The sequence below is a fragment of the Mytilus californianus genome, unplaced genomic scaffold, assembly GCF_021869535.1.
Source record: "Mytilus californianus isolate M0D057914Y unplaced genomic scaffold, xbMytCali1.0.p SCAF_5, whole genome shotgun sequence".
NCBI classification, from domain to species: domain Eukaryota; kingdom Metazoa; phylum Mollusca; class Bivalvia; order Mytilida; family Mytilidae; genus Mytilus; species Mytilus californianus.
This window is the reverse complement of record NW_026262701.1, coordinates 75,319,423-75,339,603: the sequence shown is the minus strand read 5'-3', so window position 1 is coordinate 75,339,603 and position 20,181 is coordinate 75,319,423. Positions and strand designations below refer to the sequence as shown.

General features: G+C 31.9%; 2 protein-coding genes across 3 annotated transcripts; both read left to right on the top strand.

Annotated features, from left to right (window-relative positions):
* Positions 1-1,457: 1,457 nt before the first annotated feature.
* LOC127701430 (uncharacterized) lies at positions 1,458-12,073 on the top strand. 2 transcript variants are annotated; one of them, XM_052205309.1, is made up of 9 exons: positions 1,458-1,755; positions 3,844-3,933; positions 6,309-8,285; positions 8,674-8,875; positions 9,518-9,643; positions 10,210-10,251; positions 10,463-10,531; positions 11,025-11,093; positions 12,009-12,073. In XM_052205309.1, exons 4-9 carry the CDS (start codon positions 8,773-8,775, stop codon positions 12,065-12,067), a joined length of 468 nt encoding a protein of 155 aa, XP_052061269.1. In that variant the 5' UTR covers positions 1,458-1,755; positions 3,844-3,933; positions 6,309-8,285; positions 8,674-8,772; the 3' UTR covers positions 12,068-12,073. The 2 variants fall into 2 exon arrangements, with proteins under 2 accessions (XP_052061269.1, XP_052061267.1); XM_052205307.1 differs by lacking the exon at positions 6,309-8,285.
* LOC127702763 (serine/arginine repetitive matrix protein 2-like) lies at positions 12,071-17,582 on the top strand (the record flags this gene model as incomplete). The annotated part of the gene is made up of 5 exons (XM_052207067.1): positions 12,071-12,821; positions 13,453-13,622; positions 13,964-14,028; positions 16,097-16,191; positions 17,041-17,582. Coding segments are annotated over 5 exons (1,200 nt in total), but the record flags the coding sequence as incomplete, so codon positions are not given.
* Positions 17,583-20,181: the final 2,599 nt, after the last annotated feature.

The following is a 20,181-nucleotide window of genomic DNA, read 5'->3' as shown; positions in this document are numbered from 1 at the left end:
TAATTGCTAATAAGACAACTCTCCAAACAGACACCAATTGGAAGTTAACAACTATATGTCCCCTTACGGCCTTCAACAATTAGCAAAACCCATACCGCGTAATAATCTACTGTATACTTTATATTATATACATGTATTAACTGACTGGACCTAACCGAGACATTTAAGTTTTCATATGTAAAACGCGAGGCTCGCCGAGCATTTTAAATATTTAAAATTTAACTACCGAGAGTAGATAAATATCGTATTGCACAAGATTTGGTGTAGGAATCTGTTTCTCTAATAACTTTTTAAACGATATGCAGACAAACTGAATCCTTCTTTTCGAATGATTTGAATCAAGATGTGTTCTTTCTATGTGACGTCATCAGGCATGATCAGCATTGTCCATGACGTCACAATAAGAAATTCAGAGGAAAGCAATCAAATTTTGGCCAATAAAGAAATGAGATCAAACGAACCACACGTCGATAAGATGAAAATAATCAACAGGTGAGGAAAAGGATAAATCGTGTAAAAATTAGAGAAATGGTTAACTAGAACACATGTAGCTACCCACCCGGCACTCAACGTCATTTCAACGTTGATAAATGGTTGATGTTTGGTCATGACGTTGTTTCAACGTTGTTTCAACGTTGAAATAACAACGTTGAGTTTAGGTTGAAGAAAGTATGTTGTTTCAACGTTGAATTTCGGTTGTTTCTACAACGTTGAATTATGGTTGCAGAAAGTATGTTGTTTCAACGTTGGATTTTGGTTGTTTCTATAACGTTGAATTATGGTTGCAGAAAGTATGTTGTTTCAACGTTGGATTTGGTTGAATCTTCAACGTTGAATTTAGGTAACAGAAAGTATGTTATTTCAACGTTTAATATAGGTTGATTCTTCAACGTTGAATTTAGGTTACAGAAAGTACACTGTTTGCTGAATTTTGGTTGAATCTTTAATGTTGAAGGTATATATATATATGTTGAAAAATGCTGTTTAAAAGTTGATTCTTTTATGTTCAAATCAAGGCACTGGCTGTGGTTACACACAGAAACTAAAAAACAATAAGAAATAGCTAAATTGTTATAAGCGCTGGTGAAGTGGACCCCCTTTTTTATTTTTGTGTTTCTTTTATTTAATTGACAATATTTTTTTTCATATTTCAACCTATTTTTACTCAATTTAGCTTATAGTTAATAATTATAAGTGCATGTTCAACAGTTTTTATATTAAATGCAATTCTACTTTATACATTTTCCCTCTTATTCAATAGGATACGACTCCCGATACGACTTAAAAAGTCTCAATATATTTTTTTTGGTTAATTACAAACAATTAATTTACAGTGGCAGATCCAGATTTTTTTAAAAGGGCACTGACTATAACCTATAATATATAGGGGTCCGCTCTAGTCATGCTTCAGTGATTCCATTTATAATTTACCCCCCCCCCCCCCCCCCACACACACACACACACCTTTGATCCGCCTATGAATACTAAGCGGTGATAAAACTGAATAGCAGAAATGGTGACTTTTTCAAGTTCAGGTTGTATATAAATGCCAAACGAATGACCAACTTTAACTAATTAAGTCCACAATATAATTATATCGTCATATTGACAAAAATGATAGTCGGAAATTATCAAATAGAACGAAAGCACGCGTGCGCGGCTTTTGGCGGCATTTCTCTGCATACGCGCGTTGGTCAAGTCACTCCTAAATCCAAAACAGCACATCACCCAGAAGAAGATTGTATTAGAAGTTTTGTAAGTATATATTAACTTGTCTACAAATATATGGATACTTTAAATTTTGTTTTATCATACTTAAAAATTATATATTATTCTTTCAACATCAGTTAGATAAACTGTTTAGTCGCGTCAGGAAATATATATTATTGCATGGTGGACATTTTGAGGTGAATCAACTGAACATTCAAAGAAATTATTAATTAGCCAACACAATTTGTCAGTTTAAATAAACGTAATTAAATCAATTCATATTTATTCAGATAAGATTGCTTCTGGGTATGGAAATTATGTTTTAATTTAAAAAAACGAGGTGAATTTTGACACGGAACAAAAAACCGGAAGTATGTTCGCATTTGTAAGGATTTTAGGTAAATTTATAAACAAAAATTTGACACGCTAAATATGATCAAATATAAAACGCTCGTATTTACGCTGTCTTTGAACTAATTAAGTCATTGAGTGTAGTAGTCGGTCGAGGACCAGCTTAATATATTCTAACCAGATGATGTAAAAAAATGAAAAAGTAAGATGAAGGACCTCGTTTTGAATCCTAAACTTTTTTTCAGAAATTAATGAATATAACTGTATAACATAAATCACCTGGAACTTGTACAGCTGTCATGACTACATGTAGTCATTATTGAAGAGTGACCATGACTTCTCTAGTTGAAAAATTAACATATATTCTTGCATTTGTAAACAAATGTAATTTATGTAGTAAATCACATTGTAGTCTGTTTTGTCCCTTTTATTACAGTGCGGCCGAGATAAAGCCATTAACAAAAATTCAGTGTTGAAGATTGAATGCACCACCCGGGGGGCCTACTGACCATCTTTTTGGGTATAACTGTGCCGATAGCACTTGCCAAATGAGACCCTGTTCTAACCAGAAAATATTGAAAAACATACCCTGTTCTAGACACACTCAGAACATTTATACCCTGTTTAAGATATTTAGACTGTTATTTTACATAAGCGATCCTGTTCTAGACTGTATGTTTAAAAAGTGTCCCTGTTCTAACAACAGGACATGAAAAAAGGACCCTGTTCTAAAAGCATGGCATGAAAGAAAAAGGGACCCTGTTTTGCGGCACACCCATACCACGTAAAATATATATAAAGATATATAATACAGAGTTTTATTTCTACTGTACTCAATATCCTGTACATATAAAAATAAGAAGTGGTATATATCGATGCCAATGAGACAACGAATCCATCCATCATGTCCAAGACTCAATGCAGTGAAATAATGTACATTGTAAGTGTATACACCATGTTATATGGAAACCTGGGTTGATTTTCCTTTTTGATTCTTACAAAATAGCAGTAGTGGTAATCTTAGTATTTTATTTTTAGTAGCGAGTGATGCTTTTGTATATCTTGGCAACTTCAAATAAAATTGAGTGAACAAATACTGTTTTAAAATTCATGTAAATAATATAAATTGAACAAAAGAAGATGGGGTATGAGTGCCAATTAGACTCTTAATCGAAGATTTATTGTACATGTATTTAATTCATGTTAATTGTATATATTTAGTCAGATTCATCATTATTGTATCCATGCACTTGTAATTGACAGAAGTAGTGAATACACTATTTACTTTTGTCTGTCTCATGATGATGGGTGGCAAGGTCCTCACAAGGTTGGTGTCTGTCTCGGATGGTCATTCTTAACCTTTTTAAGAAGGTAAAAATGTACTAATGGGTGTGGTTTCATTATTTTGGTATTTTGCTTTTAACAACAAGTGACACTTTTTCAAATCCTGGCAGTTTGAAATAATAAGTAACTACAAATAGGGGCTGGTGCACACTTAGTTACAGATGTCACCATCATGTGTACCTGTATATGCTTTGAAGTTATGCATTGTATACAAAATGTCTCCAGGAGCTACATGTAGCATGGTCAGATAGATGTCAAGAAAAGATATTTTGGTCTCCTAAGAGGGATATATAATCGACAGTTTATAAATTTATGTAAATTTTTACCCAAAGGTTTGAATTTTATTTAAATTTTTTTACCAACTATATAGCTAACTGACATTGAAGTTAGCAATAAATGATTAAAAAATGTATAACTATTTTCACTGTTTCATTACAGGTTTTATAGTCTGTTGGTTATTTGATTATAAGTAGTCTGGATATACCATTATAAAATAGGATGGCAGAAGGAAATGGAAGAGATCTACCTGTGAGTTTATAAAATTACTTTTTTTAAGCATTAAATTATAAAACCGAAAAACATGGCTTCACTAAGCGTTGGATGTTGATATCTTATCAATAATAAAAGTCTGTAAATTAAATACATGTATTAAATTAAATCAATTATAAAAATATAGCACTCGCAGAGAGAAATTCATCTGTGATGGTTTCTCAATTTCAGAGATGAATCCATTTTGCAGAGGAGCCTACAGGGAGGAGATAACTGCTATTTGGCATGTTGCATGAGAATGCATGTCACATGTTTTTGTCACAATCATGTTTATTAAGGATTTTGAAATATTTGACCCTATAGAATAAACAAACTAGGCTATATATATATGGAACTTTAATATAATGTTCTTTAGAGTATCTATTTTATAAATTGTACAAGTTTTGATCAATTGACAAACATGACCGCCATAGCTATAAATAGAACATGGGGGTTATTTTAAGGAAATTTTGCAGTTTTTGATCACTATCTTGAATATTATTATAGATAAAGAGAAACTGTAAACAGTAAAACTGTTAAGCAAAATAAGATCTACTAATAAGTCAATAATACCAAAATTGTCAATTGACCTTTTAAGGATTTATTGCCCTTAAAACTTAAAGATATTTTACTTAATTTCTTTTACTTGTTAGCTTACTTTAAAAAATCTTCTCCTTTGAAACTGCTGAATAAATTTCAGCCAAACGAGTTTCAGAGTATTTAGTATAAATTTTATATTTATTTCCTTGTACGTCAAGAAACATAGCCTGTATTGGCTAAAATAGAACATAGTGGTAAAATGCATTGTTTTGCTTTTGAAGAAGATATGACCAGATTCAAGAATATATTTATATAAATTAAAAAGCCAAAATAATCATTGATGAAAGATTTAAACAAATAATTTAAGGTGAGCGATTCAGGCTCTTGAGAGCCTCTTGTTTATAGTTACTTGTACAATTCTTTCCAGAATTTTATGAAACTTATGTCATAGGTTTATATCAACAATTCACATGACTCTGACAACTTCAAAATTTGGTACCAATCACTTTTTTTAATAGAAAATTTTCAAGAATTTTATAAAACAAATTCTATATAAAATAATATCAGCAATATCTCTAACAATTCTAAAATGGTTGCCATTTGACTTTTTAAAAAAGAGTGATGCCATCTGTATTTGTAACATTTGATAAATGAATTATTTGCAACGTGGGGAACATGGAAACTATGTTCTCTTATATATTTTACTTCAGAATCACTGTTTTCTATTCTTATGCATGTAAACCTAAATGCATGCATGCAGCAGAGCCTCATGGGCCATTTTTTATATCAAGTTTTTTGTTTGATTGCTGTATTTTTTGGAAACTTTTATGATTGAAGCCAGAGTATAGAAAACCAAGAAAATCTCTGAGGAAACTATATAAAAAATAATATGTTATAAAGTCATCCTTTAATAACAACAATTGTCCACATATTAGTCAAAATTAAAATGGTTACCCAAGTCTTTAAAATGTACCCAAAAGCCCCCCTTCATTTTATTGTAAATTTTAAATGCTGCTGGAAAATTATCATTGTGTGGATCTATAAGAGACAAAATAAATGTGAGCATATCTTCAAAATGGTTTTATCAAGAATAATCTTAGAATTGTCAGTTATATATACTAATATCAATCTGAAACTTGATAAAAAAGAATATTAATTTTAAAATTTCTGCCCAGCCTACATGTATACCCTATTTTGTTTTGCCTAATCTATGAAACATCAGGGGCGGATGCAGGAATTTTCAAAAGGGTGGGTGCAAAATATATGTCCCGATACAAATGCATTGATCGGCCAAAATAAAGGGGGGGTGCGAACCCCCGGAACCCCCCCCCCCCCCCCTTCCTCTGGATCCGCCACTGAACATTATGTCACAAAGAAACAATTATTAAAATTAAATAGATAATTTTCAGACTTATTTAAGGCCAGACTTTTTTTATTATTTGTTAAGAGAGAAAATTTTGGGCGAAATAGAAATAAAAGTCAAAAGTTGTGCTCAGTTGGTTCCAAAAATGAAAATACAATTAATTATGATTAGAAAAAAAAACCTGCAAAATAACTAACGGTTCTCATTCAAGATTATTTTTTTCTGGTTCTTAACATAGGGTAGGCAGGTAGGAGGGAAAGTAAATATAAAAGTTGACAAAGTCTATTTTATTTTGGTTTTCCAAAACTTAGGGTAGGCTTATGTCGTTGAAAAACAATAAAAAGTCTAGCCTAATGGATTATCATATTTATATTAAAGGGCAAACGAAATGCATGATCAACTTTCAGGAATTTTAACACAACATATAACATGTATAAACATATGCATGTAACAAAATTCAAACCTTTTACAGCGCTCATATCTTAGAAGATGGAGAATGTATAACACTGAGGTAGAAAACTTGGCTTGCCTAAGTGATGATGAGGAAAGTGTGTCGAGCCATGTATCAGCTGTACAAGAAGGTTCAGAAAGAATGCATGAATTGTCTGAAAGTCAGAGCAGTAACATTAATATTAATCATGAATATGGCAACAATGAAAATGAAGCGAGTAGTGATAATGTCGAAAGCAGTAATGATGAAGAAATAAGTAGTGAAGAAGAACAGAGTAGTGAAAATGATAGTTCTGGAAGTAGCCGAGTATCAAGTGAAGATGAACAATCTGATTCTGATAATAATGATCTTTGTAAAGATTTAGCTGAATGGGCCACTGAGAACAAAACATCAAGAGATGGCTTAAATTCTTTGTTATTTATCTTTAGAAAATATGGACACCGCGTTCCAAAGGATTCTAGAACACTGTTAAAAACTCCTCGACATATCGATATAAATAAAAAATGTGGAGGTGACTATATATATTTAGGAATTGAAAGTGGTATTTTAAAAATTTTGACTCAAAACGCAAGACATTTTACAAGAAATAATGAGCTGTTGTTAGATTTTAACATTGATGGTGTCCCACTTTTTAAATCATCAAACACACAGTTTTGGCCTATATTATGCAGTTTGTCAAAATATGAACCTTTTATAGTGGCTTTATACTGTGGAAATTCCAAGCCAAATTCTGTGCAGGCTTATTTGTCAGATTTTTTAGGAGAGTTGGAAAATTTAAAAACGCATGGAATAACTTTTAATGAAATTTTATACACCGTCAAATTAAATGCTTTTATATGTGATGCTCCAGCCAGGTCCTTCATAAAATGTACTGTAGGTCACAATGGTTACTACAGCTGTGAAAGATGTACCATTAGGGGTGAGTGGAATGGCCGTGTTGTTTTTAATTCATCTGATAACAGTCCTCCATTGCGAACTGAGGAGGAATTTAGAGCATGCCTATACAGCAACCATCAAACATCACGCTCACCATTAATAGATGCAGGACTGTTTTGCATAAATACCTTCCCACTTGACTACATGCATTTAGTTTGTCTAGGTGTAGTGAAGAGGATTCTTATGTTCCTGAAGCAAGGTCCAAGGGAGTGCAAGTTGTCACAACAACAACTTAAATTGATATCAGACAAACTAAAAAACCTCCGTGGGAAAATGCCAAGGGAGTTTGCTAGACAGCCACGTTCTCTTGAATTGGACAAATGGAAAGTAACAGAATTCAGACAGTTTGTCTTGTACAGTGGGCCCTTAGTGCTGAAGTCTGTTCTTTCTAGGGCTATGTACAACCATTTTTTAACATTGACCGTGGCCTTAAGCATTCTTTTAGACTCAATTAAAGAAACCAGAAATGCCTACTTGGATTATGCCCAAGAACTTATGACATATTTTGTGAAGAATGCCACAACTCTATATGGAAATACATTTGTTTCCTATAATGTTCATGCATTGGTCCATGTTACTGATGACGTAAAAAACTATGATACATCACTCAACGATTTGAGTGCATTTCAGTTTGAAAATTATTTACACCAGATTAAAAAGAAGGTTAAAAATGGACAAAACCCTATTGTGCAAGTAGTCAAGCGATTGACAGAGGCAGAAAAGTCTAATATTCGTCGTATTCATAGTAAGACCTTTATGTATGTATCCATGAAAAAAAAGGATGGTTGTTTTCTTCTCTGGAATCAGAATTTCGCCTTTGTCAGAGAACGACGCCCAGGAAAAAAATATGTTTGTGATATATTAAAGCCACAATATACTGAACAATTTTTCAAGGAGCCATGTGATTCCAAATTGATTAACATTGCTGTTGCTAAAAACATAGAAAGATATGCTTCAAGGCAAATGGTGGAAGAAGCTGACATTGAAAGAAAAGTTGTTTGCTTGCCATATGAAGGAGGGTACCTGTTGATGCCTATGTTGCATGGTATTGAGAGACATTAGGTAAAGATTCAATAACATATACACATTCATATTTTAAGCTAATGTGTAATGGTGTAAATAGATTTACAAGTTAATACTACAAAATGCATGTTAGAGGTTTATTGAATGTAAAACATAGAATGTTTTAATACTAGAATGGGCCTAAATTCCTTTTGTGAAATATTAAACATTTTTTAATGCATTTAAGGTACATTAGAGAGTTGGAAAAACACCCTCTTTAAAAGAACAAAATATAATAAAATTCATGTTATAAAATGTGATAATTTTAATTTTGTGCATCCTCAAGCATGATAAATTAGTGCATGAAGCATCATGGTACATTTTCACGCATGTTGTAGCATTAGGTTACAATATTATTGTTAATTCATATATTACAACTTTTTCATAGGAAAATAGTGAAGCAACATGGGCGTTGGCTGTTTGGAAGGAGCAGGGTGAAGAGGAGGAGGGAACTTTACCACTCTCTTGGATTGGAGAGAAACACATCATGTGGCCACCTGGCACCAATGTAAAAAGGTTAATGAAAGAGATGAAAAAACCAAGTGACAACTGGATGAAGTTTGAGTTGGTAAAAATCAAGTTTAAATCTAGTAAGTATAAATTTATTTTATTTATATCATGCATATATATATACCAAATTTGCAAATAAACACAATTCTGAAAGCTCTTGTCCTTTTTTAATCTGTTTAAAATTTTACAATGCTGATTAAGGTGTTGATTGAGTGGCTTCTGTAGACCTTAAACTTTCAAAAACTGTTATACATGTACTTTTATTTTAGTAGTCAATTATAAATCTGAAAGTACCAACACTACATTTTAATCAGAATGTTTGAAAGGACCATTAAAAAAAGAATTTCCTTTTTTCTGTTCGTCTACTTCAATTTAAACCATATTAGAATAAAAAATGTAAACAGGGAATATGTCAAAAAGACAACAACTCTACCAAAATAAAACAACCCAAGACCACCAATTTGAAAACCTGTACCCAGAGTTGGGCTTGAGCAGGCCTGGAAACACTAATGTATACCAGACCATGAGGATTGATCCACTCGAAGCAAAATAGAAAAAAATACACAACTAACAAACTATTTATATATGCCAAAAAAATTGTTTTAAAAGATGGGTGCACTTTTTACTAGTTATTGTAATTATTTTGATCTAAACATTTGGTTATTTCTGGAAAATTTTATGTATTAAAAAATGTTGAACTTTATATTTTGATATATTTACAGACAAAAGAAAAGAATGTGAAGATTATGACTTTACCACTACAGCTGAATTATCTCCTGATGAAGCTGATAGTGATCATGGGAAAAAAAGGATACTTAAGAAAAAAGTGTTCCAAGACTTTATTACAGGTATAAATTTCTACCAATAGATGTCGCCATAAATCAAATAATATCTTTTGAACAATAAAAACAATTCCAGTATTTATATTGATACTTATTAACTAATAGAGAAAAAAATAATGTTTTTCTTCTGAGCAAAATTATGTGTCTCATTCTAAGAAGTCCATCAATTATTTATTCATTGATAAGATATTATTTCAACTTATGATGTTATAAATTAGTTTTAATTTCCAGTTGTCTGCCATTTGCTGAGAATGTGTTTGTCAGTCCAATTTATTTTGTGTACTTTAAGTATCAGACATATTAAAAGTGCTGGAGCTGTAAATCAATATATGGATGCTGCTATATATATAACAATAAGGATCAATATGATCATTCTTTCTCAAAGAGGATATAAATGCAATACTGGATCAATTTTTGAACCAGATTAAAGGCTATTTCCTGTATTGCAGATCACACAAAAAATGTTTTGCTGACCTTTGGACTCCATTTATTTCAGCCGATGTCCCTAAACATTTTGCCAGGTTTTTTTTTTTACCTATAAATAATTTTACCATATTTTCTATATATTTCAGAAATTGGTAATGAAGAAGGCACAAAAGCTACTGATAAATCAGGTACAAAAAATACTCTCTCGCTATTCATTTGTTTTTACCTAATTTATTATTTTATGTCAACAAATAGCTGCTTAAAATCAATGTTATAAATAATATTCAGACAAGTTTTTTGCTCTATCTAACAAGTAGTTGTGAGAAAAGTTAATGTTGAACCCTGTTTTTTTCTGTTTAATTTAAAATGTACCACATTGTAAAACTGCTTTTATTGTAGTTGGAGCATCTAAAAATGGAAAAAATAAGGATAAGGGTGAAAGTCAAGCTACTGTTCCAAGAAACCAAGGTAAGGAAAACAAAATCAGCTTAAAATTTGTGCATGATTATATATTTGTTAAAGTTAAAGACTTTAAATGTTATAAGTACATATATACATATACATGTATGCTTGAGTAATGTTATAGTTTGAAGAAAAATGCTTTTTAAATTAAAATCTAGACTTTCATGACATGCAAACTTACGAGACTTGAGCCATTGAAAAATCAAGGTTATCTTAATCAGTTCAAGGGTTTCTGTTTTACTAATTTTAACTAGCAGTATAATTGTGGTTTTGTCATATCATTGTCTAAAGCATTTGATTTGAAGTTTGATGACTGTCTATCGTAGTTATGTGTGTAACTTTAGTGTATGGTTTCATTTCTTAAATTGTGTCATAGAGTTATACATTTGTAATTATGATACATGCATGTACAAGATCCTTTAATGTCAATTCAACAAAGAATAACACACCATACAAGATGTTATTTTAAGCATAATTTAAGTTATTCACTTAATTTCAGAAAAATCTTCATCAATGCCGAAGCCTCCCACAAAGTTAATTGAAAGAAACGCACAGTGCAAAGAATTGGGTGAGTTTGATAAATAGCTTTAATTAAAATATACATTGAACTAAATTTTTTTGTTAACTCCTGTGAAATATTGGTTGCCACCAGAGATAAAAAAGGTGTATTATTAAATGAATAGATTATTCAAAATGATGCCTAGAGGATTGTGTTTTCTTTTTTGTGGAAGTATGCTGTCTAATGAGTCCATTGCTTTCAAATTATCTTTATGAAAACTAGATCTGGGTATCAATAAATATGAAGTTGTTAAATTTTCAATCAAATTTACTTCTGTTTACCAAAAATAAATTGGTGGCCCTTTAGTAGAATAAGCCTGTTGAATAAACTATTTTAAGGGTACAGTGAAACCTGACTAAACCGAACCTCTTTGGGACTTGATATGTTGTTCGGTTTTGGCAGGTATTCGGTTTAATCAGGTTCATAATGCATAAAATGTGATATGATTGGTCTTCAGAACAAGTTTGTTTTAGACAGGTTTTCGGTTTAGTCAGGGTTCGGTTTAGTCAGGTTTCACTGTACATGTTTGTATCCATACGGGGCCACCTTTAAAAAACTACTGTTTGGTGTTGCCTTATATTATCACAGTCTGTGCCAAAAACTTTTTCATCTACTTGTACGAAATCTAAATATCAAAATTTGTCCCTATATGCCTATATTAAATTTTGGAAATTGGTACTAGTCCAAATCAATATTTACTAGTATGGTTCATAGGACTAGTGGCAACCTCGGAGCAGGAAATAATCTGAAAATGTTTTTTGTGAAGGCTGCTTTTTAGGAGAAAAAGGCATGTTTCGATGAATTGTAATAGAAAATGTTATTTATGACGTAAACTGTTCCTGTTGTCTTTTTTATGTGCTTTTGTTATATGATTGCTTTAAATGGAAAAAGAAATAATTGTTTGCCTTCTTTTTAACTCCATAGTTACAGAGAAGAAGAGTTCCAGTCAGACTTCTAACCACAGAGATTCTAGATCGCCATAAAAAAAATTGAGTTCCAGTCAGACTTCTAACCACAGAGAGTCTAGATCGCCATCAAAAAAATTGAAGTCTACAAATACATTGAAGTCCACAACAAGACCATCTACCAGGCAAGAATCACCACCATTTCGTCAGAAGTCAAGATCTCGATCACCACTTATCACACAGAGGTCCAGATCAAGATCAAGATCCCCACCATTATCTCAGAGGTCAAGATCTAGATCTCCACCAAACAATCAGACATGGAGATCTAGATCAAGAAGCTATTCACCGCCGACAGATATTTTTTCAAAACTAAAATCTATTTATTCCTATTCGTCCAAGTCCACAACAAGATCACCAACAACACAGAATCCATCACAAAGAAAACCGTCAAACACAACTCAAAAATCCACAAGACCTTCAATAGAGGAGATATTACAAGAATTGAAAAAAAGATCCTCACATAGTCTCCATACTCAGAAATCAAAATCTAGTGAAGATAGGTCACATTCAACAGGGAACAGTCAAGGGTCTAGATCTTCCTCACCTCTTGAGGATTATCTACTGCCAAGCTCACAATCTCAACCACAGAGAGTTTCTACCAACAACAACAGAGCAAGGTCTAGATCACCACTAGAGGATTGGCAGTCATTCAGCAGCAACATAAGCTCAAGGTCTCATGTCAGGGAAAATACTTCAACACCAGCTGCAAAAAATATACCATCTGGCAGAAAGACGAGTAACAATTCAGAGACATTTCCAATGTCTGATGAACGTAAGTGTAAATTTACATCTGCATTTCAAAATGATATCACACAAAATTTTGAATCAAACACTAGGAAATACCTTCAACATGCCTTACTATTTTGATATTTACCTGCACCACACAACTACTACTTCAATTGTTGGTTAACCCTAGATGTTTCAGTTTTATTTTGATATTTATTAAGGAAAGGTTTTGAAAATACTAATTTTTTTCTTATGAGAGCTTTCTGCATAGAAATTGTTTTTATGCCCCACCTACGATAGTAGAGGGGCATTATGTTTTCTAGTCTGTGCGTCCGTTTGTCTGTTCATCTGTCTGTCCTGTGTCAGGTTAAAGTTTTTGGTCAAGGTAGTTTTTGATGAAGTTGAAGTCCAATCAACTTGAAACTTTGTACACATGTTCCCTATGATATATTTTTAATTCAAATGCCAAATAAGGGTTTTGACCCCAATTTCACGGTCCACTGAACATAGAAAATGATAGTGCGAGTGGGGCATCCTTGTACTATGGACACATTCTTGTTTACATATAATACATGTCACATTTACACCCTTACTATATATATGTATTGAATATACTGGGTATTTAAGACAAGGCATTGTAATGTTGCATTAATCATACATTGGTTTTATCATTTTAGGTTTCCAGAGAAGAGTATTGTTTTTACTAACAGAAATAAGAGACCTGCTGAAAAAAAATCAGTGTGCCACAACTGCACAGACACACTGTGAACTTGAAAGGGCGGAAACCTTAGACGAATTTTTTGAATTGGAAAATGCCTTGGATGATGTAGCTCAGCAGACAAGATTGGTTAGTTTTATATTACAGTTTATGTTTTTTAATAAATATAATGTTTTGTTCTGACATATAATATTTAAAAATAATTATCAGAATACATGCTTGATAATGATTCTTTTGAAACTAGACATTTTTACTATGATTCTCCTTTAAATTATTTTATTTGTTTTTATTAGTTTCAGATGAAAATTATGCTTTGCACAGGAAAGTGATACATATTAACAATGATAATTTTTCGGAAAAATAAGCACATAAAGAATTTTAATTTCTCACAGACACATTTGTTGTTTTGAAGGGTCATTGTTAATTTCAGTCAATGCATACAAGTATACAAAAACCATTTTTGTTTATAGACAGAATATTTGAGAAGAATTGGAGGTGCTGGAAGCAGTGACCTAATGAAGAAAGCCATGACAAGGTAAGTTGAAAGAGACTACAATTTATTTACAAAAGTCTGTCGAAAAGATTAAATAATTCTGTTAATGCCAGTTGAAAAAGTAATTCATTGTGTTTAAGGGGCACTAGCTTTGGAGTTTATAAAAATTAAATTATTTTTTTGGCAAACATTTATGTGGAATTTTAAAATAATATTTCGCTATTAGCAGGCAGTTTGGTTTACATTTTGTCATAATGAGCTAATAAATTCTCTAAATGTATTACTCAATTGAAACTGAATAATTCACTTGTTTAAATTCATATTACTTTGAACTTCAATTTGCCCCTTAACTGGCATTTGTTATGTATGAGCTTAGCAAGTTTAGTTAATATTGAAAAGAAAGAAATATCAACCTTTCAATAGAATGGTCAATTGCACTTCCTTAATTGTCTTTTATTTTGACATATTTTGTAACCAGGTTGAAGAAAAAATGTTATACTGGGTATTTTATTTTAATGTAGTTAGATATTGAAACTGCATATTCACTTTTAATATGTATGCAAATTTTGTTTTTTTTATACCCTGAAAAAACAAAATTTAGGGGATATATATGATAAATATTTCTTGTCAGAATTTCAAGGGAGATAACTGATTTTACTTAGTTAATATTGCAATAAATGGCAACAAGTCTTGTAAGCACAACTACTAACAAATTAATCAATATTGATGAAACTTTACACAGTTGTTGTACACAACTTGAAGATGTGCATGATGGAGGATATTTCTGATCTGATTTTTGTCGAGCCTTCGACTTTTGTCGAAAAAGCGAGACATAGCGATCCTACATTCCGTCGGCGTCGTCGTCGTCGTCGTCGGCGGCGTCCACAAATATTCACTCTGTGGTTAAAGTTTTTGAAATTTTAATAACTTTCTTAAACTATCCTGGATTTCTACCAAACTTGGACAGAAGCTTGTTTATGATCATAAGATAATATTCAAAAGTAAATTTTGTAAAAAAAAAATTCCATTTTTTCCGTATTTTACTTATAAATGGACTTAGTTTTTCTGCCAGGAAACATTACATTCACTCTGTGGTTAAAGTTTTTAAAATTTTAATAACTTTCTTAAACTATCCTGGATTTCTACCAAACTTGGAAAGAAGCTTGTTTATGATCATAAGATAGTATCCAGAAGTAAATTTTGTAAAAAAAAAATTCCATTTTTTCCGTATTTTACTTATAAATGGACTTAGTTTTTCTGCCAGTTAACATTACATTCACTCTGTGGTTAAAGTTTTTAAAATTTTAACAACTTTCTTAAACTATCCTGGATTTGTACCAAACTTGGACAGAAGCTTGTTTATGATTAAAAGCTAGTATCCAGAAGTAAATTTTGTAAAAAAAAAAAATCCATTTTTTCCGTATTTTACTTATAAATGGACTTAGTTTTTCTGCCAGTTAACATTACATTCACTCTGTGGTTAAAGTTTTTAAAATTTTAACAACTTTCTTAAACTATCCTGGATTTGTACCAAACTTAGACAGAAGCTTGTTTATGATCAAAAGCTAGTATCTAGAAGGAAATTTTGTTCCATTTTTTCCGTATTTTACTTATAAATGGACTTAGTTTTTCTTCCAGTTAACATTACATACAGTCTGCAGTTTAAGTTTTTAAAACATTTATTAGATTCATAAACTGATTTTTACCAAACTTGGACAGAAGCTACTTACAATCAAAAGATAGTATAGAGAGGAATATTTTTATTAATTTTTTTCCTCATTTTTGCTGAGCCTGTGATTAACAGCAAAAAGTAGGCGAGACACTGGGTTCCGCGGAACCCTTACGAATTTTTTTCAAGGGAGAAATTGCAATTACTTAATTTAAATATCACAATATGTGGCATAACGGGATGGGGGTATCCTTAGTGAGTTAACTCATAGTTTTATGCAATACTCTTATAATGCATAATACTATCCACACTCATCTGTGTCCACTTGTTTTTATTAGCAGTAGAAACCTGTATTCAAATATTTAAACTTCAATCCTAAGAAAATGAACTAGGTTGAAATTAAGTGGTCATATTGTATCAGATTTATATTTTGTGTTCCAGAATGATGTCAAACATTGTCATGGCAAGAATGAACCTAAAAGGGAAAAAGAATAAGATAGCTTTCCTAAAAACAAAGCTTTACAAAGTGATCTCAGGTAAGCTTTGATAAATCAATAAACATGACAACATTATTAATTTATAGACATTTTGATTTGCTGAACTTTTGAAAAAAAACTTTAAAAAAACCATGCATTCAATGGATTGAAACTAGACTTTGAACAGGTGCCAATTCAAAATTAAAAATTGCCACCATGGAAGGTAAAAGTTTTGTAAAGATGATCTATTATCTAGCATTTATATATATATTTTATATTATCTTTTTGATATAATTTGATTATTTTATATATAAATTAAAGAGAAAATAAAAAAAATATTCACTTTATTCAAGTAATTAGTTTATGTTGTTGAACAGGATTTTTTTAGCATTGATATCAATCAAAAATGAAATTAGTTGCAAGCTTACTTACAAACTCCAAGGAATATTATTTGAATTGTAATTTGGGCTTCTTATTTTTGATAAATAAGTGTAAATAAGTATGTGATGATAGAAGGGTTAGCAATTTCAGGCTCTTAGGGACTTGATGGGTGCTTTGAATGTGACCTGTATAGAAACAAATTGAAATTTCAACAAAATGTTTTCAGCCTGGTGGCATATTTCTATCTAGAAATTGTTATAAATTTATTGCAAGGAATATAAATTATAAACAATGATATTTTTCATTTATTTTACTCAATGTATGTTTTTTTTTACCAACTAATTCTAAACTTCACTAGAAGCCTTACAGTAAGCTTTATTTGCATCAACCCTCCATTTTCAGCAAAGTACTTGTTGTGTTATTTATATTTTATTGAGTGTGCAAAGTTTTGGCAAATGACACTGTTCACAATAATTGATTTGAAGTATACATATTTTAAGACTTACCATGATGTATATGTGTTTACAGGATGCGTAATGATGGTGTATCCTGAGATCACAGAAACTAAAGTAAAGGAAGATATTGGGAAGTTTTTAAAATATGCCCCCGAGAGAGCTGGAGGAGGGGGAAGGACCAGCAAAGATTAATCCAAATTACAAAAATAAATTCAATTTTAAACAAATTTATTGCATTCATTTCACTTACTTCAATCAAGAAAGGTGTCCAAAATTAGAGCAGACATCAGTGAAATTCTGAAAGAACTTATTTTATCAGTTCACTATTTCTGTGTGTAACTACAGTTACAGAAAAATACTCAAAACTTGATTTACCGACGATAAATTACTGTTTGCTGCTTAAAATAAATAACCTCAATTCAGACCGACTTATAGGCGGGTCAAGCCTGAATCCTCAGATTTTCAAACTGAAAAGGGCATCCGACTTATAGGCAGATTGACTTATAAGCGAGTATCTACAGTAGTTTCTTTGCTAGCTGAACCGTGAAGTCATTACTAGCTCGGATTAATACCTCCTTTGGGCGGAGTCTAGTCAGTCAGAGAACCAATAAAAAAGTGTAAACATAAACATTGTACTACAGTTTTACCTATTTAGAATCCACATGCAAGACTCATTCCATATTTGGAAGGTGTACATGAGCTAATAATGACCTTGTGGTTCATGTAGCATGGAAGCTAATCAAACAGTTTGGTTTTACCTACACTTTAAGTCCGATGGCTGTAATAGGTATTTTTTATTTCTCATTTTATATATAGATGAGACTCTTGGTTTTCCTGTTTGCATTGTTTAACACTGATATTTTTGCCTTGATAGCTTTCTGTTGTGTGAGCCAAGACGTCTTTCCCTGTTGAAGGCAATTATTAACCTATAATTGCTTACTTTAACAAAGTTGTGACTTGAATGGAAAGTTAGTCTCATTAGCATTCATACCACATCTAATTTATACTGTTCACCTTAATCAACTGTTTTCCTTTTCATCGATTATTCAATTTCAGTCAGTCTACCAAAAATCATCCTTGTTGAAACCTTGAAATAATTGTTATTTACATATTGTCAACCAAAAATCAACCTTATTTCAACGTTGAAATATGATGTTGTTTCAACGTCAACCTTTCAACCTATTCTCAACCAAAAATCAACATTGTTTCAACGTCGAAATATGACGTTGTTTCAACGTCACCTTTTCAACGTCATCTCAACTTTCAAAATCAACAGTTAAATCAACGTCATTTCAACGTTGAAAGTCGACGTTATTTCAACGTTGAAACAACGTTGAAATGCCTGGTGGGTATCCTCTTCTATTTTGATTCACTTTTTTAAAGGAGAGATGAAATATAACAGTAATGACATCATTTGAAGAACACCAGTTTAGTCTAATCTAATCAAAATTAATAACTGTAAAAATAGTTTTAAAAAGTTGCTCAGCAATTAAAACAACCACAATGACACAATATTTTAAACATTATTTTCTCCGTATACACGAAATTAAAGAAGTATGACGTTGGAAAAATACGTCAAATTAACGTTACCAAAACTAACACCACCACCGTACGCGACGTCTTATGCTTTTCCAGGATTTCAAGGTTGAAAGCTATACACTGGCAAAAGTGACAAGCCACAAATTGCCGTATAGTGATAAACCAACATGCAAAAAACTACGTCAGACACTACAACGAAGGATTAAAAAAAGTTCTGAAACATAAACAAAAACGGGAATTTAGTGTAAAACAATATCGTTGCCCTTTATTTTGATATACAACCGTATTGGTGGTGTCGTTGTCTCGTGCTCGTCTCGTGTACTACAGGAGGACGTGAGGTCGATTCCCGGTCAGTTCGAACAAACGACGTTGGTATTTACTACTTGTCAATCTGATTGAAATACAGATCGTGTGTCCACACTTCGCTTACAAGGATCTGAAAACACTCTGTTCTATTTTCTGTTTTAACACTTTTCGTGACTCTCTGGTTTTGTGGTAATCTTGCACGTCATTTCATTGGCTGGTGCGTTATTGCCAGAAAAGAAAGTATAACGGAGTGTTGTCAGATCATTGTAAGCGGAGCTTGGTCACATGTTTTGAATGATAATTAGATTAGCTACTTCTATGTCAATTCAGAAAACGACATTTGTAAGCAAGAGCAAAGACTGGTGGACACAGAGTGGCAATAATTAGACCGTTATTAGCAGCACGTTAAAAATGCATAAACCTTAGTGTGTGTGTGTGTGTGTTACATCTATGTATACGCGTACACACGTTAATTGTCATCATGTGCCATTATCTTAGTGGGTCGATACAGAATTATTTACACACAGTGTGTTTGTTTATGATGTTCAACTGATTAAAATTTTGACCGATAATCAATTAATTGTTAAGCGGGAAGAAGAGAACACTGATGAAGTGTTATTTTAATTTTCAATGAATATGCAATAAAATATCTGATTTACTGCTGTTAACTCCTTTCCATTCTCACATGATTGATAGATTTTTCTTTGCTTAATGTCAAGTCGCAACTGTTTAATGAATATTCACCTAAAGTCCATTCTGACGGCAGATGTTGTCGTTTGTAACTGATTTCCCTACTTAATAAAGTATTTATTAAAGGACCGAATATTATCGATTGTACAACTTAACTTTGGATATTTTTACTTTCATATTTTTAATCTTAAATTCAAGTTCAGTGTAGATAATGGAGACCAACATACTTGGATAATATATTTTTCTTTTTATTATAAATGAAATCTGTGAAGTTTTGACCGTTTCGGAGAATGTACTGTGGTCTGGACATTTTCCTCTACGATGAGAGACTTATCTTCAAATTCCCTTTTTTAGCGTATTGTTTTCTATGAAATAGATAGGACACACTTTCTATTAGTAAATCCAAATATTGCAAGGTTGTAGATTGCCTTATATTTATAGAATCATAGTAATTCTTACATACCGGATGGAAAGTTCTGTCTTTCCGTGTCTTTATATTTTAAAAACAGAGTAGTCACTAGTTTAAATACCTCGTCTACTGATTCTATGAATTTGATTTACAATTACAACCTTTTTCGGACTAATAGAGTCTAGGACAACTGCGTTGTCGGATTAATGAGGTGTCGGACCAACGGGGGCGGAATAGGGGTCAGACCTAAAATCCGACAATCATATAAGC